Source organism: Phacochoerus africanus, chromosome 3 (assembly GCF_016906955.1).
Source record: "Phacochoerus africanus isolate WHEZ1 chromosome 3, ROS_Pafr_v1, whole genome shotgun sequence".
NCBI classification, from domain to species: domain Eukaryota; kingdom Metazoa; phylum Chordata; class Mammalia; order Artiodactyla; family Suidae; genus Phacochoerus; species Phacochoerus africanus.
The window spans coordinates 201,790,381-201,817,086 of NC_062546.1; the positions used below are offsets into that span (position 1 = coordinate 201,790,381).

The 26,706-nt window shown below is 43.6% G+C and overlaps 1 protein-coding gene and 1 pseudogene across 1 annotated transcript in view; one reads left to right on the forward strand and one right to left on the reverse strand.

Moving 5' to 3' along the window:
• Positions 1 to 26,706, reverse strand: part of IQCA1 (IQ motif containing with AAA domain 1) — a 168,879-nt gene that overhangs the window by 123,654 nt on the left and 18,519 nt on the right. Inside the window, exon 5 of the mRNA XM_047773843.1 lies at positions 23,507 to 23,578. Coding sequence (XP_047629799.1) covers positions 23,507 to 23,578 — 72 coding nt within the window. The remainder of the gene's footprint in view (positions 1 to 23,506; positions 23,579 to 26,706) is intronic.
• LOC125122345 (phosphatidylinositol transfer protein beta isoform-like) lies at positions 726 to 14,109 on the forward strand (annotated as a pseudogene).

Genomic DNA, 26,706 nt, shown 5'->3' on the forward strand with positions numbered 1-26,706 from the left:
TCCGGTGTTGCTGTGGCTGCGGTGTCAGCCAGCAGCTGCAGCTCTGATTCGACCCCTAGCCTTGGAATTTCCACATGCCACGGTGTGGCCCTAAAAGTGTGTGGGGGAGATGTGTCGATATCTTCAACAGTGTCTTACCAAAGGCGCATGAGAAATAGAAAGTGAACAACAGAATGAGGTCTTGCAGGAGACTTGAAGCGGTGATTCGCTGTCATGAGGAAGGTTGGGGATCATTCTGTTCCATTTCCCAGACACTGGCTGGGGTACACAGTTAGCTTAAATAATGCATATTCAGTAAATCATTCAAAAATCATTTGAGTCACAGAAAGTAAAGCTTTTCCAAGTCTTCTTGGCAAGTGGGAGAGAAAAGAATACAGAATGAGAAAGTAAATGAAGCAAGAATTGTTGAAAAGAGTGTGAGTGTTCTGAGTTTAAGAAAAATGACGCCAAAATCCACTCTGAAGACATCCCCCCTATTGTTAAAGACCTCCAGGGAAGGAAACTTCCAGCTGGTCCAGACATCCACTCTATTCTATCCTATCCCGAGAATGTTCTCGCTTGACATCTGCTGATCCGCAAGAAAACAACGCTTGGCTATTGAACACCAAACAAATGCTCGGAACAGGTCCAGCATCTCCAGAAGGCAGTGGTGACAGAAGATACCAAGTCACTTTGGAACACAGCTCCTGTTCTTTCAGACTCCCTAAGGAAATGAAGTTGGCAGGATGAGAGTACGTACCTCATAGTAGGGAACAGTGTCAGATAATCGATAAAAGCACTACCTCGAGGGCTTGGATGGAAAGAATTAAAAGGAACTTGGAGAGGGAGAACATGCATGGGGCTTGTGGTACCTGGAATCACAGGCATGAGGTCAAAATCCTGAGCTCTAAGGAGTTCAGAGATTTGGCTCAGATCTCATTGCGTGAATTAAGGACAAAGTCAGTGGTGTGCTGGAGCCAGCCTGTGAAGACTCTGAGATCCATCTGATAGATTTTCCAGGAATTTTGCAAGCTTGTTGATGAGCACAGTTATTTTTAAGTGCTAAATTACATAAACTTATGATTAAATGAATTATGTTAACAATCCAAGTTATCAATACTAAAAACTCATCATTTTGTAATTCTTCTTACTGGATTTCACTGTCATTTGTTTATTTATTTTTGTCTTTTTAGGGCCACAGCCACGGCACATGGAGGTTCCCAGGCTAGGAGTCAAATCAGAGCTGTAGCTGCTGGCCTACGCCACAGCCACAGCAACGTGGGATCCGAGATTCATCTGTGACCTACACCATAGCTCATGCAACGCTGGAACCCTGACCCACTGAGCAAGGCCAGGGATGGAACCCACATCCTCATGGATCCTAGTCGGGTTTGTCATTTATGTTCGCGATGTTGTCTATTGTATCTCCATGGTGGACACACTGTATAATGCTGTACTCCTGAGGGTATTTTTCTGTGTTCATTCAGGTTCGTAGCTTGACGTTGGCTATGATGGAACATTCTACACCACTGAAATGAGCAAATGCTCTAAACGAGGACTTGATTTACGGTCGTGATTGGCTCGTGTAGACCGAAGACAGTGGTGGAGGAAATAACACAGATAAACATGCCAGTGCAAGTCTGTATCCGTTACATCGCGACTGGTACACAACGGTGAGGAAATATTTTTCCAGTATCATCTGATTCAGCAACGGAGTCCTTGACTTAAAAGATAGGCTGAATGAGTGTTATTCAGGTGTAGATTTCTCTCACTTTCTTTCTTCTCTCTCTCTTTTTTTTTTTTTGGTCTTTTTGCCTTTTCTTGGGCTGCTCCCATGGCATATGGAGGTTCCCAGGCTAGGGGTCGAATCGGAGCTGTAGCTGCCAGCCTACGCCAGAGCCACAGCAACGCGGGATCCGAGTCGAGTCTGTGACCTACACCACAGCTCATGGCCATGCCGAATCCTTAAGCCACTGAGCGAGGTCAGGGATCGAACCCACAACCTCGTGGTTCCTCGTGGGATTCGTTAACCACTGCACCACCGCGATGGGACCTCCTCGTGACTCACTTTCACCTTCCCCACTCACGCACGTGAAAATGTCAACTGATGCTCTTACTGTAACGACATCCACGTGTCGGTTGCAACCGCAGATGGACAACAGACAACAGGGTTCGGTAAACATCAGGGGCAGTATTTCGTGAGAATCCATGGCTGTGTGGAATGGGCCACAAAGCGTCATGTATGTCTTACTATTATTTGTAAACCGTGTGTGATACTCACAGCAATGAAATGATAATAAACAGGTATGAATAGATACGCATTCATTTCTTTCCAGAGAGCCGTGGTCAAGCATCAGCAGCACAGCCCCGGGGACATCCAAGATTAGAACCCAGCCGAACTCGTCGGTCGGCTGCATCCTACCCACTGCCTGCCGTCTGTGGCCCTTCTTCTCAAAGAGGCTCCAAGGGGTGGAATGGATACAGAGGCCTCAGAATCCAGGGCAAAACTAACGAACCCCTAAAGATTTTCGCTGACTCAGAAGCGTAAACGCATTTTCCTCTTCCAGGAAAAGGGAGCAATAAAAGCCAAGGCTGCGAAGGGGAAAGAGGACGTGGGCCGTGGGTAGCAGGGAGGCGACGGGCTGGAGCGGGCAAGGAGAATTGTCTAATGCTCTCCTGGACGGATCAGCGGTTCTCAACCTATTCCGCACCTCAGAGACCTCTGTCGGTCTGGGGACGCCTACGGATGTCCTCTCAAAATAACGTTTTCAAATGCGTGGAGATAAAACACACAGATTTATAAGGGAACCAATTATACCGACCCACAGCTCTAGCTGGTACCCATCAGACTGGGATTACGGGTTATTGAGAGAAAGGCCGCGGAGATAAAGTGCCATTTTCACATCGCATCATGGGTACACACCACCCACATGACTGCTGGCTGGTGAGCGTCACCTGGCAGATCCCGACCAGGCTCTTTCCTTCTGCGGAAGGGCGCAGGTGCTCACACAGCGCAAGGAAGCCGAGACCCTCCCTGGTTATCCCTAAGGCAGGGGATGGACCTGTGCCCTTCCCGGGGGGCAGGGCAGGGCGCACATTCTTCTCGGGGGCGGGGGGGGGGGGAGGTGTCATTGAAACAGACTGTTCCTGGGAGAAGAGGGAAAGAGGAGGGGGTGGCAGGAGGGCGTTTCAGCCGAAACCAGAGTGAAATGAGTCACCAAGATTTTCCTTTGATAGACGAGACATTAGGATACTTTCCACACCATGTCCAAAAAAAATTTTAGCCAGAGGAATGTCAAGCTACACATGTAATACTTGATAAAAATAGGCACTCGAGTGTCTAACAAAATAAGAGAATTGTCTGTGTTTAGTAGAATAAGAACATAAGAAGGTAAAACTTTTGATAGGGAAAAATCCCCTAAAACTACCTTTTTTTTTTTTTGCTTTTTAGGGCCACACCCATGGCTTATGGAAGTCCCCAGGCTAGGGGTCAAATCAGAGGCGTAGCTGCAGGCCTACACCACATGGGATCTGAGCCGCATCTATGACCTACACCACAGCTCAAAACAGTGCCAGATCCTTAACCCACTGAGCAAAGCCAGGGATCGAATCCACGACCTCACATATACTAGTTGGGTTCGTTAACTGCTGAGCCACGATGGGAACTCCCCTAAAACTCCTTTAAAAATGAATCTAGAATCATTCTGAAGAGCAATGTTTTTTTAAAAGCCAGTGATCTAAATTGCCTCAATAGACACGTGCTCAAAGCCATGACTTTATATATTCTCTTTGGTGTCAAAATAAAGAGATAGGAATTCCCTTTATTTAATCATTTAAAGACGTATCCAATTCTTATATTTTCAGGTAATATTTTTCATTCCTACTGTCATGAAATACAAGATTGTAATTCATACAGAAATATTTATATGATCTCTCCAGTGACTATTTTAAAGTCAATCGTTTTCATGTATCTCTGCTACCCAAATTTCGTTGATGAATATGTGAAATCCTTTTGAAGTCTTGCGTAAACGGTATGTATGTTTTTTTTTTTTTTTATGGCTGCAACTGCTGCATACGGAAGTTCCTGGGCTAGGGGTTGAATCAGAGCTACAGTTGCCAGCCTATACCAGAGCCGCAGCAACACCAGATCCCAGCCACGTCTGCGACCTATGCCATAGCTCAGAGCAACGCTGGATCCTCAACCCACTAAGCGAGGCCAGGGATCAAACCCGCATCCTCACAGACACTATGTCGGGTCCTTAACCTGCTAAGCCACCAGGGAACTCTGGTATGAATCAATGAATCACAGGGTATTGCTCCCCAATGACACTGTTCTTACGTGAGTCAGATTTTTTCACAGATTCACACATACGAACTGTGGTTTATTTAATTGGGCCTCTTCCCCTTGGAATCCCTGAACGTGAATTAATGCGCAGGCCACTCTGACTGGTATCCTGTTAATGGCTCTGTGTCAAGTGTCCAGCCAACGTCCTGACACCTCCACGATCTATGACAGAAACACAAGTTTCTCAGCTCTCCCCAGATTTTCGTAATTGGCTCGGTCCCCTGGCCCATACGTTCCTTCTCTACATTTCTTTATGGGTGTCACATCCATCTGTGTGTGTATGTCTTTTTAGGCCTCGCCCGCAGCATATGGATGTTCCCAGGCGAGGGGTCCAACTGGAGCTACAGCTGCTGGCCTACCCGACAGCCACAGCAACACCAATCCTTAACCCACAGAGTGAGACCAGGGACCGGACCTGCGTCCTCAAGGATACTAGTTGGGTCCGTTACTGCTGAGCCACCACGGGACCTCCACGCCCATCTTCTGAGACAGAACTAAGGACGGGACCATCCCCTTGAATAGCTGGGGACCGCGAGGTCCATCACCCGGTGGCCATCCCGCCCATCCTGCGTTAACGAAGAAGCCAGCATCAGGTTTCCCGACGCCTCCAGCTCTGTGTTTCTCTATTATACCATGCTGGGCTGTTAATATGGGTGCATTCAAGCGTGTTCCTTTAGATAGACTCTCTCTGACAAAAATACATTTGGGGTCATTTGTAGCTTCTTTCTCTAGTTGCTTTTGAATGTAAAGGTTATAAATATATTTAGGTCCTATGTTAATGAGCAGCTGTTCCTTTGGGCTAAAACAGCCTTTCCTCTTTAGCAACTTTGGTCATATGGAATTCAAATTTGTTAACTTGCCGCATAAACAGCAACTCATTTAAAAATAAATTACGAATATTAAAAGGAAACAGAACACGATACGACACCATAGGCTGAAATACATCAGCTGTAGAATAATGCATCTTAATGAAGGCTTCCCATGTGAATAAACCATTATATTTACAAGCTTTCTACAGTTAATGACCCAGAACTGGATAACGAAACCTACGCTTATAGAAAGGTCCTCCGTCAGCAAAAATATACATATTAATAATTGATGTAGCTGTAAAAACAGGACATAAGATGATGCTTCTTGGGTCTGTGGAGAAATGACGCCACGGTCCATTAACTTAAAATGCTTATCTAATGTTTGATGGGCTTTGTCTTAAAAAATCCTTGTTCCAATTAGTAAGATAAAATGGGCATCTGTCCAAACGACAATCTATTCAATTTATCAGTCAAATAATAAGTGCAAGTAATAAGTGACTTACTGCTGGCGACTTTCTTGGGAAGCTCGTGTTCTTGGGGGGTTCTGCTTTGTCCTGGTGCTTTGGCGTCACTGGAGGTGAAGAGGGAGCAGTGAGAGGAAGGGACAGGGTCTGTTCCAACAAGTGACAGTCCTGTGAAATCTCTTGCCGTTGTCAATGCGGAGATTAATTAGCCGAACGTGGCCTCGGAACACAGCCCGCGTCAGCATCATTAGGGAGCGTTCAGAGGCCGCTCCATGCTTCTTGCTCTAATTTTGCATGTGGAATGCTTCCTGCTGTGGAGTAAACTGCTCCGTCGGTCCATTTTAAGATCGTGTGTGTGTGTGTGTGTGTGTGTGTGTTCCAGTTTATGAGAATAAGCCCCTTTGATCCGTCACTTCATTTCAGAGTAAAATATCTATATTTGTATATCGTGTTTATACAAATACACCTTCTCAGACAGACGCATCTAGCAGGAGAAGGAGAATAAAGGCTGTGTGGACAGGCAGAGCTGATGGTTTTCTTTTGCCCTCTGCTCATACTCCAGTTACGGTAAATCTTTATTGTAGGATGCCACAATTTTAGTGGGTGCCAAACGATCAAGCAATTTCTAGCCTGCTAAACCTGATTTCTAAAACATTTTAGTAGTTTTAAAATTTGCTGAGTTAGGAGCTGGCCTTGAACAGTAAGTAGAGTTGAGCTTGTAATTAGTGGGGGGAGCTTAATTTGCTCCTTTTGTGTCCTACTTTCTTTTAAAATGTTTTAAAATAAATACTTTGACAGCATTGAAAGTTTGTGAGACACTATTTTAAGTGGTTTACAGAATTTTTTTTGGCCTCGCCCATGGCATGTGGAAGTTCCTGGGCCAGGGATCAAACCTGAACCACAGTAGCAACCTGAGCCGCAGCAGTGACAAGGACAGATCCTTAACTGGAAGTGCACAAGAGAACGCTGCAGTTTACAAATATTAACTAATTTATTCCTCATAATAAACAGGCTTTTGTGTGGGTACCATGACTATCTTCATTTTATACATGAAGAAATGAAACTGAGGCACAGAGAGGTCAAGGAACTTCTCTAGGGTCACACAGCAGGAAGTAGCAGACTGGGGCTTTGACCTGAAGCATGTACTTCCAGAATCCCTGCTTTCACCCTCTATGCTTTGCTGCATCTGATAGGTTTCTTCTGGCTTAAAATATTTTGTCTGGAAGTGTTTTTCTTATGGGTACTATAGATCATACTTTTTTTCTGTCTTTTGTCTTTTTAGGGCGACACACACAGCATATGGGGGTCCCCAGGCCAGGTGTTGAATTGGAACTGTAGCTGCTGGTCTACACCACAGCCACTGCAACTCGGGATCCGAGCCGTGTCCAACCTATACCACAGCTCACGGCAACGCCGGATCCTTAACCCACTGAGTGGTGCCAGGGATCGAACCCACATCCTTGTGGATACTAGTCAGGTTCGTTAATCACTGAGTCATGAGAACTCTTAGATTATACTTTAAAAAAACGTACATTTGTAATTTTTACAGACACTGCTGAGCTTCCTTACAAAAAGGCTGCATGTTTGATACACTCTCCCTGCAACAGAGTACAACAGAGCCTTTCTTTCCTCACCTTGCCAACATCATGATATTAACCATTTGATCCTGGCTGACTTAAACCAGCAAAACATGGCAATTCAATAAGCATTTTTGTATCATGAATAATGTGAGCATTTAAATCCATAATTATAAGTCATTTTTTTTTTCTTTTTTGGGGGCCACACCTGTGGCCTATGGAGGTTCCCAGGCTAGGGGTCGAATTGGAGCTGCAACGCTGGCCTACGCCAGAGCCACAGCAATGTGGGATCTGAGCCACGTCTGCAGCCTACACCACGGCTCACGTCAACGCCAGATCCTTAACCCACTGAGCGAGGCCAGGGATCGAACCTGCTACTTCATGGTTCCTAGTCAGATTCGTTAACCACTGCACCATAAGGGAAACTCAAGCCATTTCAAAAAAAGAAAGAAAGAAAAAAAAAAGCAGGTGAGCATTTATCTAGTGCTTACTGGGTACAATGTACCAGACACAAATTTGAATGCTTTGTAGATACCACTATCTTTAATACCTAACTACGTCTAGGGTCTAGGTTCTAGCATGGTCTCCATTTTGCACACGTGGAAATCGTGGCACCAAAACGTCAAGTCATCACCCCAGTTCACAGGGCGAGTAAATGACGGAACTAGAGTCTGAACGCAGGCAGGCTGGCTCCAGCGTTCCCAGCCTTGGGTGCTCTACTGTGCTTTGCCAAAGGACTCTGTAATGGGTCCTAATCCCAGATAAATAAAGGCACATATCCTGCCCCTAGAATATGGATGAAAGAATCCCCAGATCAGGTGAGAAAAGGAAGAGAATTATTTTCTTCATTTCATTTCTGCTGTCCCAGTGTCCCAGAGGCCTGTGGCAAGAATAACACAGAATACAAATAATAATAAATACTTCCCAGAGATAAACCCACACACATAGGGTCAGTTAATCTATGAAAAAGGAGGCACAAACATAAAAGAGAGAAAAGAGAGTCTCTTCAATAAATGGTGGTAAGAAAACTGCATAGCTACATGCAAAATAGTGAACCTAGACCCCTACCTCACACCATATAGACGAAATTAGAAATGGATTAAAGACTTGCATGTAAACCCTGAAATCATAAAACTCCTAGAAGGAAACATAGGCAGTAAACTCTTTGACATCAGTCTTAATGATATTATTTTGGCAAAGGCAGCAAAAGCAGATGTAAATAAATGGTAGTACATAAAACTAAGAAGCTTTTGCACAGCAAAGGAAATTCTCAACCAAACTAAAAGGCAACCTACTGAATGAGAGAAAAGACTTGCAAATTATATATCTGAAAAGGGGTTAAGATCCAAAATATATCAATAACTTATGCCATCTAATATCAAAATCCAGCCTGATTAAAAAGTGAGAAGATGACATGAATAGGCCCTTTTCCAAAGAAGCCATACAGACGGCCAACAGAGACACAAGAAAAGATGCTCAGCGCCACTAATCATAAGGAAAATGCAAATCAAAACCACAGTGAGATACCACCTCACACCTGTCAGATTGAGGATTATCAAAAAAACAAAAAAAAAAGTGTTGGTGAAGATGTGGAGAAAAGGGAACTCCTGCACACTCTTGGTGGGAATGTATATTGGTGCAACCACTATAAAAAGCAGTATATAGATTTCTCAAAAAATTAAAAACAGAATTCCCACTTCTGGCTATTTATCTAATAGAATTCCCACTTCTGGCTATTTACCTAATAGAATTACCACTTCTGGCTATTTATCTAAAGAAAAGTAGTAACACTAACTCCAAAAGATCTATGTTCGCTGCAGCATTATTTATACCAGTCAACATATGGAAGCAATGTACACATGTCCATCCAGAGATGATGAAAAAAAGATGAATAAGTGAATGAACACACACACACACACACACACACTGGAATCTTACCCATAAAAAAGAATGAAATCTTGCCATTTGTGGCAACATGAGTGGACCTGGAGGGTATTATCTAAGTGAAACAAGTCAGATAAAGACAAACACCTTATGATTTCTCTACATGTGGAGTCTAAAAATAAAACACATGAACATCAAAATGAGACAGAAACAGACTCACTGGGCAGACACAAACTGGTAGCGGCCAGAGGAGCGGGGTCAGGGGGTGGCGGGAGAAACAGACTAAAGGGATTGGGAAATAAAAACTTCCAGTTATAAACTAAATAAGTCACAGGAGTGAATGTACGGCATAGCAAATATTGTCACTAATACTGTAACCACTTTGCGTGGTGACCATTTCAATCTGAGGTTAACAGATGCAAACAATTGCCTTTGGAGTGGATAAGCAATGGATCCTGCTGTACAGCACTGGGAACTATATCTAGTCACTTGTGATGGAGCAGGATCATATGAGAAAAAAGCATGTATGTATGTCTGTACGACTGGGTCACTTTGCTGCACAACAGAAAACTGACAGAACCCTGTAAACCAGCTATAAAGGAAAAAGTAAACATCATTTAAAAAAATCAGAATGTATATCCACATCAAATCACTATGATGTACACCTGAAACTAATGATACTGCACATTATTAAATGTCAATAAAAATAAAAAATACTTAAAATCAAATTAAAGGTTCTCAGTTAACTGACTAAAATTCTATTTAACATAAGAAAAGGGTAGCTTTTCTTTTTTTCCCCAAAGCCTCTTGGGGTGGACTTTCAAGATCACAAGATTATTCAGGGCATCCTCCTCAGGCTCTGGTCCCCTTGCTCAGCAAGTCTGTGAGCTTTTCATGCACACTAACCACCCCTTTCCCCAGTCAGCAAACATTTTCCTGGTGCAATGCACACACACACACAGTATATGCGGGCGCGGGGCGTGGTGGGGGGACCGACTGCTGTCTTAGGGATCTGGTGACATCTCCCTCCGCACCTGCGTAAGGTAGACGCAGGTAGACCCAGACTCCGTGGGCTTCTCCACTGGTCCTGCCTTTTCATATTATACTTTCAACAGACTGATTTCAAGTTCATGAATCCGAGCAGCAAGTAACAAGGGCCAAGACACTTCCTATCTTGAAACCAGTGGCCTGCATATTTTAGGCAACAACTGGCTGAAATATTCTGAAGCTGAGATATGTTGTGTTTTGTTACAGAGGAAGGTGATTGCACTTGATAGGTTTCCTTCCTAGGAAATCAGTCAGTTATGGTGACAGCAGGGCGTCATTTCAACATTCCTTGAAGGAGGTCCAAGCTCCAGGCTGGGTCCGAAGCCCTTTCGACAGCTCTGAGAAATAGGTGGCACTCTCTTGCTCTACAGAAGGAGAAACTGAGGCACAGAGGGAGGGCGAGGGTGTGCCTCCAAGTGCCCCCACCTCAGGCCACCCCAGCCGCCTCTTTGTCAACCGAGCGGGGCAACCCTTCAATGTCCCCACCCCCACCCCAGGCAGGGTGACGCGCACTCATTTCTAAGATGCTGTGGTCCCAAGACACTGAGGCACAGCTTTTCTTTTTTTTGCATTTAAGGAGTGAAATAAAACTAAAAGCAAGACAAAACCCCCATAAATCATGGTGAATCTTTTTTGGTAATACATTCGCTCCTAGAAACCACCAAACATCATTTGCAGCCAAATATAATGTCGAATGCACAGGACCAAGCTGGATGACGTGGTCTGGGGTTGAAATCAAAGGGTGACGGTAAAAAGCGCTTCATCCTGACTCCTGGCTCATTGCGGCTTCCAGGGGCAGTCTCCCAGGGAAGCCTCAGGAGGAGCTGCCTTTTAGAGGCGCTCCTTGGGCGCCCACGCTCCTACCTGGGGTTATTTGTTAATAAGAAAGAAGCCTAATTTATTGACCAAGACATAATTTATAATGGAGCTAGTTTCATGTTCGCATTGGAAGGGGAGCAGGGTTTTATGGCACTTGGAGGATTTAGCTGATGCATTTCCAAGTGACAGTTCTTCCTCTTTAATAAGTGACCCCTAGTGTTCTTTATTCCCATGCAAACATTGATAGCTTGAGGGTAACATAAAATACACCATGGTCATGGCTGCAGGATACATTATTTCAAAGAGATCCACAGAAAGAAATGGATTACCTTCATTAAGTTCCTTCTAGAGCCACTCCACTCCATTGACTCTGCCAATTAAAATAACTGCACATGAATTTTTAGAGTGCTATTTATTTTCCTTTGTAGATTTTAGGGTATAAATATTTAAAATGGCAATATCAAAACGTAATTTATGGGCTAATGGTAAAGGAAACACTGGGTCAGGAATGAGGATGTAATGATGCCTCTTGCTCTAATTCTGGTTTCAGTTACTAAACAGCCACCCCTGGAAACAAGCCAAGCTTCCCATAAAGATAAAAATACTGTTTTGATTAGAGAAGTCGGTGGCTTATACACTGACATGATGTAACAAAATAAAATAATGGAAAAATGAAATTTTAAAATGAGTAGACAGTATCTTAATTAGTGATATAGTGGAAAATCTATTTAATTGAAAACATTTCTAGGATTTGGGGTAATGGATTTTTATGGTTATCAGCCAGCGAACAGAAGACACCATTCTTTTAACAATTGAATCCATATATTTCTCGATGGTGTAAAGTTTCATAGAACACGTAATACCAAGAGAAGACATGCTTGGAAAAAAAGCAAACTGGAGAAAGTCACATTTAATACAAAACAGACAAGCTAGCCTCCTTCTACTGTCCAAACTCTGTACTGCTGGAAAATTAAAACAGACTTCTTTTATTTGAGCTGAGCAGATATAAACTACAAAGTACAACAGAAAAATTACAGTAAAATACATGTAATTCTATCTTTATGTGGTATCAGTGGAAGTTGCTAAGACTTGAGGATAAAAAAATCGCATCTGGCCATTCCCTAAGTTTCTGGCACATTACGCATAGGAGACATTTGGTAAATGTAGAATTAAATTAAGTGGAAATTGTTGAGTCAAAACTGCTTCTTACATAGAATTTCATGTTAAATCTGGATTATCTTGGATGGAATCTTCTGACTGCTTGTGTAACTTTTAAAGTAGAAAATCGGAGATAACCATTGTTTTTTATCATTACATCTCATATCTGTGTGTCTCTTTGGGTAGAACAGAGAAATAACTTTGTATCTTTACCTGATCATCTGTGTATCTATATACCAAACAATTTGAAGAGCTTAAAAGAAAACATTGAGAACATGCTGTGGCCCTTTGCTTTTATTTTTAAATGTGTGCCTTTTTTCCCAGTTAATGCAGTAAAATTGAAACATTTTTGGCTAATACAGATAATTAAGACCAAAAAAAAAACCTTCCCAAAGTCCTGATATTAAAAAACAAGCATGATTTAAACTTGGCATATTCCCTTTCTTTCTTTTATATGTGCATGGATGTATATATATATTTCGTTGAAATCATATTATATGTACAATCTAAACCCTGTATTTTTACTCTGAGCATTTTCACGTCATTAAAAGTGAACTTATTTACAAAGCAGAAACAGACTCTCAGACATAGAAAACAAACTTCTGGCTACCAAAGGGGAAGAGGAGGAGGGCTAAATTAAGAATGTGGGATTAACAGGTACACACTACGATACATAAAACAGACAAGCCATGAGGACCTACTCTACAGCACAGGAAACTATTCACTATCTCATAACGACCTCTAATGGAAAAGGGTGACAAAATGTGTAACTGAATCGCTTCGCCAAACACCTGAAACACTGCACATCTATTATGTTTCAGACCTTTTTTAGGATTCCGGATTAAGACGGCGGGATAGAAGGACTGGAGCTCAGCTTCTCTCCTAAAAACAACAAAATCCACACCTAAAGGCTGAGCACTCTCCACCCAATGGACCGGAGACCTTAAAGAAGATCCCCTCCTCCAGAAGACACAGAGGAGCCCCCTCAGCAGCCGGGTGGTTCTGCCGTGCTCTGTTCAGGAGCATCAGGATGGGCAGCTTGGCTCTGTTGCAGAAGCCAGTAAGAATGAGACTGGTGGTGGCGAAGGAACTGAAGTCTTAAGGAACGAACCTTATGAAAAGGATGGAGAAAAGGGACAGAACACACACAAAACTCATCCCTTAAAGAGCAACGTTGCTGCATTCGTGAGGATGACGCTCCCGAGGACTCCTTGGTGTTTCACGAGAAAGCCTGGAGCGCATCCCCGACTGCAGAACAACTGTGACGAATGAATACACGAAAGGCGGCGTCTTCATTAAAATTGAAACATGGCACAGACCAGACAGACGTGGGAACATTAGAAAATGTACATGGTTTAGATCCGAACACATGGAAAACTGCTGATACTGTACACATGGATACTGCAGATCGAAGTCAAGTTGAACCAGCAGACTACAAAGCCGATGAAGACCCAGCATTATTCCAGTCCGTCAACACCCAGAGAGGCCCTTTGGGACCCAACTGGAAGAAGGAGCTGGCAAACAACCCTGACTGTCCTCAGATGTGTGCCTATAAGCTGGTGACCATCAAGTTCACTGCAAAGCAAAGTAGAAAACTTCATTCAGAAGCAAGAAAAAAGGGTATTTGCAAACTTTCATCGCCAACTTTTTTGTTGGATCGACAAGTGGATTGATCTGACAGTGGAAGACATTAGAAGAACGGATGATGAAACCCAGAAGGAACTAGAAACATTACACAATCAAGGTCAAGTAAGGGGAACAAGTGCAGTCAGTGATGAGTGAAGAAGACTCTGACCGTGTCTTGCAGTGTCGACGTTTCCAGACGTGTGCTTGTGGTTATGCGCCCACAGGCACGGGTCCCAACCACGTGTGTGTATATATGTTTGTGTGTGTCTATCTGTAGCTGTACATAAAACGCATGTAGAGCTGCAGATCAAAATACACACACTTGTGTATATATGTACATACAAACATACTGAAGGGATTAGTACAATTTCTCCAAAGTACTGTACCTATCTTCAGAAAGAATGCAAAAGAAAATATTTTCAATGTATATACCTGGAACAGATTTGAATAATTATCAGAGTAATACCATTAATGGACAAATTGACTGCAATGCAATACTAGCTGGTGTGTTTCATAAATGGCAAGTTGTGGACCAACAGATATAGCCTTTTATTACTTTTCTGTTCTTTTAAATCAGTCTCGCAAAATTTTTAATTTTAGTCCCATAATCAACAGACTCCCACAGAAAAATTTATTAAAAATCTTTTTGGAGTTCCAAGGAATCTGGAATGTATCTCTGAATGTATTTATAATTATGTGTTTCTGGATTTTCATTCTTATCCACCCAAATTGGACAATATCTATTAGTAAGTAGTAGAGTTACAGGCCAGTTTTTACTTGTTTGCCCCGAGGAAAAGATCCTTTTAAAAAAAATTCCTTTTTTTATTGGATTTTCGTGTCTTATTCAAGTATTTTTCTACATCAAACCTAGCCAAAATGGAAATGACGGTCCGTGATTTATAACAAACACTATACAACTTTCAAACTCCTGTTAGGCAAGCAAAGAAACTGATGAAGAAATTAATAGCACTGTAGGCTGTTTAGAAAGACTGGAAGTACAGCACTTCCATGGAGTCTTTTCCGAAATGACTGTTTTCTGAAGTTACAGCTTGAAAACTATGCAGATGATCGTGATTCCTCACCGCTTACACGGTAGAACATAGACAGTGATGTCGTTTTGTTCTTCTGAAATACACTTTAAGGGGGAGAGGCTGTCTCGGAGATAGGAAGACTTCCAGAGGCAGCACTAGGCTTGTCTGCACACGGGTGGGAGGCCCTGCCAGGGCCCGGGCACCTGCACCCGCTGGGATGTGCTCATGTAGGAGGTCACTGGAGCTGGTCCTGAATAAGCTACATACGCTGGAGAGAAGCTGCTGCTGCCTCCTTTTTCTTTCTTCTTCTTCTTCTTCTTTTAATAAGAAAGGAACAATAGCTAGGTAAGATTTTTATCAGCGTCCGCTGTCCAAATCGTTTGTACCCGTCAGTCCTGGAAGCTTGAATAGAATGATAACTGTGGAAGGCTTCAGGTTCCAAACTGTCTCCCTTAAGCTCCAGTCCCTCCTCCGACGCCCAGCCCCCGTGCTCATCTCACGTTAGTACTCTGCTTTGCGGACAGTCCTGCCCTCCCTGCTTCTTGTTTCCCCACGTGTCCTGCGTGCCCACTGAAGGGACTGCGGCGACACAGACAAGGATATCAGGCTCGGTGCCTCACTGCAATGTCCTGGTGTCCTCGGCTGCAGACCCCACGTCGCACATGTCCTCGTGTACTCAGGATCCAGACTGAGGTTTACTCTCTGGGCACTGTTGTGACATGGGTTTTGTCAAAGCAGAATCACTGTCTGCAACGTGTTTGATGCGAAGAAGATTACTGCTGATTTTGTGAAATAAAGAGGCTAGCCCTCTCCTTTCAATGAACTTAACTCTCGCCGGCGTCTGTAGCATCGCTGGGAGCTTGGGCGCACGGGGAAATGAGAGCCCGGTGCATGCATTTTAATGTTTTCCTAACAACTGTGGAGATTTGAGGGAATGTGTGGTGAATGTAAAATATCTGGTTTACTTGGCAGTCTCTTGTGTAAATTACAGTATAACAAAGTAAATGAAATTTAAACCAAAAATAAATTTGATCACACAAAAAATTATATTTCAATTTTTAAAAATCTAAAAAAAAGAATAGCAAATAGGAAAAAACGTTACATTTCCTCAACAATAAACGTTTTAGTGGCACCAGGTAATTCTATGAATAAAGCCTAATAAAACTCAAAAAAGTCAGTCCTGAACATGATTTTTTCAGGTGGTGGCACATCACCACATTGATGTAGGCTCACCGTAAAGCATTTAATTCCATCCTTACTCTAGAACACTAGACTTGTTTATTTCCAATCTTTCATTATTAAAAACAACACCATAGGAAACTTCCATGCACATAAACTTTTATTTCTGATGATTTCCTTAAGGTAGAAATAGAACGGGGCGGGGGGGCTAGGATATATTTCAATGATTGTGTGGCATGTTGTTAAGAGCCTTTTTTTAAAAAAAAATTTGGGGTGCACCTGTGGCATGCAGAAGTTCCTGGGCCAGGGACTGAACCCATGTCACAGCAGTAACCTGAGCCACAGCAGGGACAACACCAGGTTCTTAACCACCAGCTTGCTAGGGAATTCCCTTGCTAAAGATCTTTCAGAAACTCTGAACCCATTTAACTCACTCTGTATGAGAATCAACATCCCGTCACACTCCTGTTAAAATTATAACTTGAAAAAACTTCACCCCCGTCTAAGACAGATACAAGTTACCTTCTATCACCAGTTCTGAGACGCGTATTTTTCACAGTTTAAAGCACCTGAAATTATGGATGGATGTGTATTACAAGAAGGATGTGTTTTTGGTTAATTTGTCCAAATATTTTCTTTCATTTTCAACCATGACGTGTCTTATAATCAATAGCACCTTAGATTCAATGAAATACGGTATCTCATTTAATTTTTAACTTGTATTTTTTGGCCATTTGGTGAGTAACGTGATTCCTATAGGACGCCTACAGACCCTCACTATACATTTCAATGTCTTGGAGAATTTAAAAAGTTTTAAATTGTGGTGAAAAACACAGTACATAAAAATTATCATTGGAGCCATCTGTAGGTATGCCATTCGGTGACGGTAAATATAGTCACATGGTTGTACAACTGCTCTGGGGAACTTTATTTTGCAAACTGAAACTTCTTACCCATTGAACAGCTGCCCATTCTCCTCTCCCAGCCCCTGGCAACCACCGTTCTACTTCCCATTTCTGAGTTTGACGACGTGAGCTCCCACATAAAGATGGAATCACACAGTACTTGTCTTTTTGTGACTGTCTTGTTTCACTTAGCATAATGTCCTCAAAGTACATCCATCCTGCAGCATGTCCCAGGATTCCCTCTTTTTAATGGCTGAATGGTATTCCACCTGGCACAGTTCCAAAATCATAAAAATCTGTAACAACGGGCAAGGACTCATCCTTTGGATTCTCAGGATACCTCAACAACTGAGAAATAAAAGATGGGCTGGGGTGTTAGGGGTTTTTAATTCCAAAAATAAATGTTTTTGAAATTCAAAGATCAAAGGGAATTCAAGAATGCAAGTGATTCATCAAAGTACTTCTTAATCGTATGCACCATTCTGGTATATGATTTGGCATATTTTTTTTTTCCTTTTTTAGGGATTAAATCCAAGCCACATCTGTGACCTACGTGGTGTGGCAATGCCAGTTCCATAACCCTCTGCCTTGGGCTGGGGGTCAAACTGGCAATATCACAGAGCCAAGCCTGATCATTAACCCACTGTGCCATAGCAGGAACACCCTAATTCGCCATATTTTTTAAGACAATAAAGCCTGGACATCACAGTTGAGGTTAAGCATGTAATAGGGAAGAAGTTTTGTACCCCATTACAAGCTCGTCACCCCAGGGATGTTGCCCATCTATTGTACATAATGGCCCATCTCTGGGAACCTGCCTCCCAGGAACGAGCGCTACGCCCAAATAGCTTTGTTTAGTTCATAGGAAACCTCCTGACGGGGCGAACCTGTGGGTGGCTGCAGGCAGGAAGAAAGGAACACAGCCCTACGGAGTCTGATGGGGAAACTGGAAATGTTTCCTCCCCTTTTAGGATAAAAGAAGCCCGAATTCTAACTCAAACAAGATGGTTCTTTGGGATGCGAGTCCACCACCTCTGCTGGTTTTCTGAGTAAAGTCCCTGTTCCCTGCCCCAGGAACTCATCTCTTACTTGACTGACCCACCGTGCAGGGAGCGGTGTGCGCTCAGGCTCAGGGACATTGCCTGTGTGTGTGCTGAGCGCACGCCCCTCATCAGGGAACGATGCTCTTCTAAGCGTTTGCGGCACGGAGGTGAATCCTTCCGCAAGCAAAAGCATTTCTGTTCCCCAGTCTGCGCGGACAGCAGAGGGGCTGCGCAGAGGCCGACGTGCAGGGGGTGAGGTCAGGCTGCAGGGCTGGAGGAACACGGAGGCTCTCCCAATAGGATGTACCATGTCCTCGCCAATTTAGAAGGGGCAGTTTATAAAAGCGATGCAAGCTGTCGAGCGACACCCGGAAGGTGGGACCACATGCTCTCTTTCTGTGTGTTATAACACCCCTGGTCGGATCTTTTAATTTACCTGAACTCCTACAACCTCAGAAAAGATTTAAACGGTCACGTTCATGGGTGATCCCAGAACTCTCTGTTCTTGTATCAACCACATCGTCATGACCTCGTGGTTTCTTTTCTCTAAAAGTAAGAAGAGGGAATGCAGGAGTAGAAAAGAAAACTTAAGCATGAAAGGAAAAGAATAATGTAAAGAAAATCATATCCGTTCATTGGTTAAAAAAAAAAGTATAAATTGCATTTTTTCACTTATTCTCTAAGCATACATCTTGAATCCTGATTTTTGTCCTACTAGGAATCAGATTTTGATATTAAGCATTAAGAATTGGAAAAATGTATCATAAGTGGACAATTAATTTTATTACTTTATTTGTATTTTTTTTACTTTTTGTCTTTTTAGGGCTGCACCCGCAGCACACAGAGGTTCCCAGGCTAGGGGTCGAATCAGAGCTACGGCTGCCGGCCTGCACCACAGCCACAGCAACACAAGATCTGAGCCGCATCTGCAACCTACACCACAGCTCATGGCAACGCCGGACCCTTAACCCACTGAGCAAGGCCAGGGATCGAACTCGTGTCCTCACAGATGCTAGTCGGGTCTGTTAACTACTGAGCCACAATAGGTACTCCCTAATCTTAAAGTTTCAATTTTAAAAGTTACAAATTGTTTAAACCATGATTCAATCTCCCCCCTCCCCCCATGTAACTTGGAACACGTATTTTACTTTTAATTTTTTAGATATAAAATACAAGTTTATTATAGAATGATGTAAGAATAAGCACAGGAATGGACATGGGACCCTGGTGTTTATATTTTACACTTTGTATTATACACAGAAACACCGACCCACCACTTCTAAAGATATACAGCGGGATATGTGAACTGCATCAACTGTTTCTGGGCACCAACCACGCACCATTACAGAATGACACCAATGTGACTATCTAGATATTATAAACGTTGCCCACATTTATCTTTCTCAGCAGAGACATTTCAAGGGCTGACACTGCGGAGCAAAACGTCCTAAGTGGTTTTAATATCTGTAAATTACAAACGGACAGAAACCCTCCTTAGCGGTCCCTGACCTTGAACTTGTCCCTGGGGTCCTTGCCCAACCTGGGCGCCATCATGACGGGTTCTCTCGCTTTGTGAGTACGGAGGCCTTTATTGGAACCACACCGCCTGCCAGACTCTCCCTTCTTCACCACCCCCCCCCCCAGGGTCCCCACACCTGCATCTGAAGGTCGCCCGCCTCCCCTGCACCTCTCGCTTTGTCCTCCACAGGCCTCCTGCTGGTCAGGCTCGTGCCCATCCAATTCCCTCTCGGCCTCTGCTTCTCACTGATGCCGAGGGACCTAGAAAATCTTTTCTGCATTTGCCAGAGTGATTGGGTTATTTAGGTATTTTACCCCTTTGGTCAGTTTTGATATTTATACTTCCCTAGGCCATCTTCTCCATTCCATACTTGCTAATGTATTTATTACCGTGGTTACGCATGATGCTGAGTTGTTAACACAGTAGTATCTGTGGTTGTATGTGGCATACTGTGTTTTCCTTCCTCTTCTTGACTAGCATCACCAGAGTTTTATATGTGATCAGCCATTTAGGACAAACCCACAGCAAATATAATACTCAATGGAGAACAGCTGAAAGCCTTCCCACTAAAATCTGGAACAAGACAAGGATGCCCACTCTCACCACTTTTATTCAACATAGAATTGGAAGTCCTAGCCACAGCAATCAAACAAAAGAAGTAAAAGGTATCCAAATTGGAAGAGAAGAGGTAAAACTGTCACTGTATGCAGATGACATGATACTATAGATAGAAAAGCCTAAAGACACTACTCAAACTAATCCACAAATTCAGCAAAGTAGCAGGATATACGATATACATTCAGAAATCAGTCGCATTTCTGTACACTAACAATGAAATATTAGAAAAGGAATACAAAAATATAGTACCTTTAAAATTGCACCCCAAAAAATCAAATACCTGGGAATAAACCTGACCAAGGAGGCAAAAGACTTATATGCTGAGAACTCTAAAACATTAATCAAGGAAATTAAAGAGGATGAAAAGAAATGGAAAGATATTCCATGCTCCTGGGTTGGAAAAATTAATATTGTAAAAATGGCCATACTACCCAAAGCAATCTATAGATTCAATGTAATCCCTATCAAATTACCCATGACATTTTTCACAGAACTAGAACAAACAATCCAAAAATTTATATGGAACCACAAAAGGCCCTGAATTACCAACGCAATTCTGAGGAACAAAAACCAAGCAGGAGGCATAACTCTCCCAGACTTCAGGCAATATTACGAAGCCACAGTCATTAAGACAGTGTGATACTGGTACCAAAACAGACACACAGACCAATGGAACACAATAGAGAACCCAGAAATAAACCCAGACACCTAGGGTCAATTAATCTTCGACAAAGGAGGCAAGAATATAAAATGGGAAAAAGACAGTCTTTTCAGCAAGTATTGTTGGGAAACCTGGACAGCTGCATGCAAATCAGTGAAACTAGAACACACTCTCACACCATGCACAAAAATAAACTCAAAATGGCTTAAAGACTTAAACCTAAGACAAGATACCATCAAACTCCTGAAAGAGAACATAGGCAAAACATTCTCTGATATCAACCTTACAAATGTTTTCTCATGTCAGTCTCCCAAAGCATCAGAAATAAAACAAAAATAAACCAATGGAACCTAATCAAACTGACAAGCTTTTGCACAGCAAAGGAAACCAAAAAGAAAACAAAAAGACAACTTACGAAATGGGAGAAAAGAGTTTCAAATGATAGAACTGACAAGGGCTTAATCTCTAGAATATATAAACACTTATACAATTCAACAGCAAAAAAGCCAAGAACCCAATTGAAAAATGGGCAAAAGGCCTGAATAGACATTTCTCCAAGGAAGATATACAGAGAGCCAACGAGCACATGAAAAAATGCTCAACATCACTGATTAGTAGAGAAATGCAAATCAAAACTACCACGAGATATCACCTCACACACCAGTCCAAATGGCCATCATTAATAAGTCCACAAATAACAAGTGCTGGAGGAGGGGGGTGGAGAAAAGGGAACCCTCTTGCCCTCTTGGTGGGAATGTAAGCTGGTACAGCCACTATGGAGAACAGTATGGAGATACCTTAGAAATCTATACATAGAACTACAATATGACCCAGCAATCCCACTCTTGGGCGTATATCCAGACAAAACTCTACTTAAAAAAGACACATGCACCCGCATGTTCATTGCAGCTCTATTTACAATAGCCAAGACATGGAAACAACCCATTGACAGATGACTGGATTAGGAAGATGTGGTGTATATACACAATGGAATACTATGCAGCCATAAAAAAGAATCAAAGAATTCATTTGCAGCAACATGGATGGAACTAGAGACTCTCATACTGAGTGAGGTAAGTCAGAAAGAGAAAGACAAATGCCATATGATATCACATATGTGGAAGCTAATATAAGGCACAAATGAACCTTTCCACAGAAAAGAAAATTATGGACTTGCAGAATAGTCTTGTGGTTGCCAAGGGGGAGGGGGAGGGAGTGGGGTGGTTGGGGAGCTTGGGGTTCATAGATGCAAACTATTGCCTTTGGAATGGATTACTAATGAGATCCTGCTGTGTAGCACTGGGAACTATGTCTAGTCACTTATGATGGAGCATGACAATGTGCGAAAATAGAATGTGTATGTGTGTGTAACTGGGTCACCACACTACATAGTAGGAAAAAAAATTGTATTGGGGAAATAACTATTAAAAAAATAATAAAAAATAATTTAAAAATTAAAAAAAAATGCTCAACATCCCTGATTATTAGAGAAATGCAAATCAAAACTACTATGAGATACCACCTCACACCACTCCAAATGGTCATTATTAATAAATCCACAAATAACAAATGCTAGAGAGGGTGTGGAGAAAAGGGAACCCTCCTGCACTGTTGGTGGGAATGTAAGCTGGTACAACCACTATGGAAAACAGTATGGCGGTACCTTAGAAAACTATATGTAGAATTACCATATGGCCCAGCAATCCCACCCTTGGGCATATATCCAGACAAAACTTTCCTTGAAAAAGACGCATGGACCCACATGTTCACTGCAGCTCTATTCACAATAGCCAAGGCACGGAAACAACCTAAATGTCCAATAACAGATGAAGGGATTCAGAAGATGTGGTATATACACAATGGAATACTACTCAGCCATAAAAAAGAACAACATAATGCCATTTGCATTATTTCTGAGTGAAGTAAGTCAGAAAGACAAACACCATATGATATCACTTATATCTGGAATCTCATACATGGCACAAAGGAACCTTTCCACAGAAAAGAAACTCATGGACTTGGAGAACAGACTTGTGGTTGCCAAGGGGGAGGGGGGAGGGAGTAGGAATTGGGGGTTAATAGGTGCAAATTATAGCCTTTGCAATGGATAAACATTAGGATCCTGCTGTATAACACTGGGAACTATGTCAGGTCACTCATGATGGAGCCTGATAATGTGAGAAAACAGAATGTATACATGTATGTGTGACTGGGTCACCTTGCTGTGCAGCAGAAAATTGACAGAACACTGTAAATCAGCTATAATAGAAAAAATATAAATCATTATTAAAAAAATAAAAAATAAAGGATTTTCAAAGACTCCAGCATTGTATTGATCAGTGTTGCTGCATCAGTATTTATTTATTTATTTTTTTAGTTTTATGGCTGTACCTGTGGCATATGGAAGTTCTCCGGCTAAAGAGTGAATTCTAGCCACAGCTACCATGTAAGTCACAGCTGTGGCAACACAGGATCCTTTAACCCACGGCGCCAGGCTGGGGATTGAACCTGTGCCTCTACAGCTGCCTGAGCAGCTGCAGTCAGATTCTTAACCTCTGCTCCACAGCAGGAACTCCCGCTACATCAGTATTTTTATCTCACGTTAAAAAAAGGCCACGGGGCAAGGCATCCCTGCATATTCTAACAGAATACCAACACGACCCTGCTGACTCCGACGCCCGGGCAGGGGATTTAATACAGGTGCTTGCATTCTCTAAAGTCATCCGTCATGCATCTTGCTCTCCTTTCTTCTTTCCGAAACTCTCTAAGGAAGACACAAGCCTTGCAGGTTCTATTGTCCTTAAGGACACCAGATGCATATCTGGTCGGTAAGAGAACGTACCATGCCCAGGAATATCATCTCCTCTTCTCTCTCTCTCTCGGTTCTCTTGCACTGACGGAAGCCTCGCCACACCTAAAAACAAGCAGATGGTCACCCGATGAGTACATGACAAAGGAAGAAAACAGGGGCCATAGCATTCCTCTCACATCGTCTGCACATTCCAAGTGGCGCAATTCCTAGTCAGGCAAGCTCGTACACGTGTGTGTGTGTGTGTGTGTGGAGGGGGGAGTTTTCCCTCTGTGATCAAAGGCAACATTTTTAAAGAAAGAATGCATCACAGAAGTGGTCTACACCGCTGCCCACTGCCCCACGACCCAACTGTGGGTCCTGACGTGGACTCTCGTCCCAGCGTCCCCTTACTCAACAAGGGGTTCTAAGGCAGTTCTGTCCACCCAGGGACAAGAAGGATCCACCCTTGCTCCAGACCCTGCTAGCAACTGCAGAGCCCACTGCTGACCCAGCGGCAGCCTCACAGCTGTTAGGATGGCTCTGAGCAAAAAGAACAAGAGCTAACAAGCGCCGGCGAGGACGGGAGGAAAAGGCAGCCCTCCTGCACTGCCGGGGATGCAACTGGGGACCGCCACATGGACAAGAGCACGCGGACGCCTGGAAACCTGAAAAACAGAACGGCCATATGGTCTAGGAATTCCACTCCTGGCTCTTGATCTAGACAAAAGGGAAACAGTAATTTGAAAAGATACATGCACCCCCTCATTCACTGCACTATTATTTTTAATTTTAGGGCCGAACCCGCGGCACATGGAGGTTCCCAGGCTAGGGGGTGAAACGGAGCTGTAGCCGCCGGCCTACACCACTGCCGCAGCGATGCCAGATCCGAGCTGGGTCTGAGATCGACACCACAGCTCACGGCAACGCTGGATTCTTAACCCGCGGAGCGAGGCCAGGGATCGAACCTGCGGCCTCATGGATGCTAGTCGGAGTCGCTTCCACTGAGCCGGGACGGGAAGGAGCTCCATTGTAAGATTAGCGACAACAGGCAGACATGGAAACCTCCTAACCGTCTGTGGATGGACAGGTGGATAAAGACAATGCGGTCCCCCACACGCTGGAATACCGCCCAGCCACGGAGAGAAGGAAATGCTGCCATTTGCGACAAGACGGACGAGTGTGGAGAGCACAATGCCAAGAGAAGTAAGTCACAGAGAGAGAGATACGTGCTTCATGGGTTCACTTCTGGGTGGGAATCTGAACATCCTGAATACGGAGACACTGAGAGCGCGGCCGCCGGGGCGGGAGGGAGGGAAGCGGGGAGGTGGTCCAGGCACACAAACTTCCGGGGAGATGAGCACGGTCCGGGCAGACGGCGTCCAGCGCTGCGGCAGGTCCACGATGCCCGATTTTATACCTGGGGACTCTGCTGAGAGGGCGGAGCTGAACGGCTCTCCTTACAAGAGAATAGAGCCGTTGTGTGGGGGCGCACGTGTCAATTCTCACTCTGCGAGGTCATTTTGAAACACAAATATACCAAATCACGATGCCGTGCTTCTTAAAGTTGGTTTCTCTTTTCTTTTTTTGCTTTTCATAGGGCCGCTCCCGTGGCACATGGAGGTTCCCAGGCTAGGGGTCCAATCGGACCTGTAGCCGCGGCCTAAGCCAGAGCCACAGCAACGCGGGATCCGAGCCGCCTCTGCAACCTACAGCACAGCTCACCGCAACGCCGGATCCTTAACCCACTAAGCAAGGGCAGGGATCAAACTTGCGTCCTCATGGATGCCAGTGAGATTTGTTAACCGCTGTGTCACAAAGGGCACTCCATTAAATTTTGTTTTTCTTTAAGAGAAACTTCTATTTTATTTATTTATTCATTTATTTATTATTTATTTATTTTTTAATTTTTTTATGGCTGCACCCATGGCATATGGAAGTTCCTAAGCCAGGGACTGAATCCAAGCCGCGGCGGCAGCAGCCCTGGATCCTTTAACCCACTGTGCCAGGCCACGGATCCAACCTGAGCCTCTGCAGTTGGATTCTTAACCCACTGTGCCACAGTGGGAACTCCTCTTCAAGAGAAACTTCCCCATTGAAGGAGCGCAGGGCCATATCTAAGGGTGGCAGGCCATGGTTCGAAAAGAAAAATGCCTACTGTACCACGGAGAAATAGAGCACAGTCACATCCATGAGCTACACAACTCAACTCTGAACTCAGATATTCATTTAAAACTGTATCCCATAGAGAACACATTTGTGGTTGCAAAGTGGGAGGTGGGCGGGGGAGGGATGGATTGGGAGCTTGGGGTTAGTGGACGCAGACTGGTATATAAAGAATGGATAAATTGGAGTTCCCGTTGAGGCTCAGTGGGTTAAGGACCCGACATTGTCTCTGTGAGGATGCAGGATGGATCTCTGGCCTCACTCGGTGGGTTAGGGATCTGGTATTGGTGCGAGCTGCAGCGTGGGTGGAAGAGGTGGCTTGGATCCCACGGAATTACCTTGGCCCAGGAAATTCTATATGCTACCAGTGTGGCCCTAAAAAAGAAAAAAAAAAGCAGACAAACAGCAAAGTCCTCCTGTAGAGCGCAGGGAATTCTATTCCATGTCCTGTGACAAATCATAATGGAAAAGAATGTGAAGAAGTGTCTGTATAACTGAAGCATTTGCAGTGCGGCAGAAATTAATATAACACAGTCCATCAGCTATACGTCAATCAATTAAATTTAAAAATTTTATATCCCCACGGAAGAAAGAAAACAGTCTTTATCGGTCTCTGCCTGCTTCCAGACCCCGACGCCCACTTAAACACAATCAGGGACAAGAGTCCTGAGCTTCTGGCTCGATTTTATTTTTGTCTACTTACTTTCCCTGCAGTCTCATTCTAACTTGTGTCACCTTGCCACCTTCGGGGCATTTTTCCACAAGCAAACTCAGTCCCATTTGAAAACAAATGAGGTGTAAACGGAGGCGCTCCTCTGACAGGGGGAAGGAAGCCTCAAGGGTCTGTCTGCAAGGGACATCTGTGTCTGGTCACTGGAATTTCTGTGAATGACATAGGCCTCTGCAAGTCTATGACCCTGCCCCTTCTGCAAGGACATGTCTCTGAGCAAATATAGTTTTAAATTCAGTGAGGGCTTGCATAGCAACCTTCTTTCCAACAGTTATCAGTGAGCTTCAAAAATATGTCAAAAGGGAGTTCCTGTTGCGGCCCAGCAGAAACGAATCCAACTAGTATCCATGATACCGGT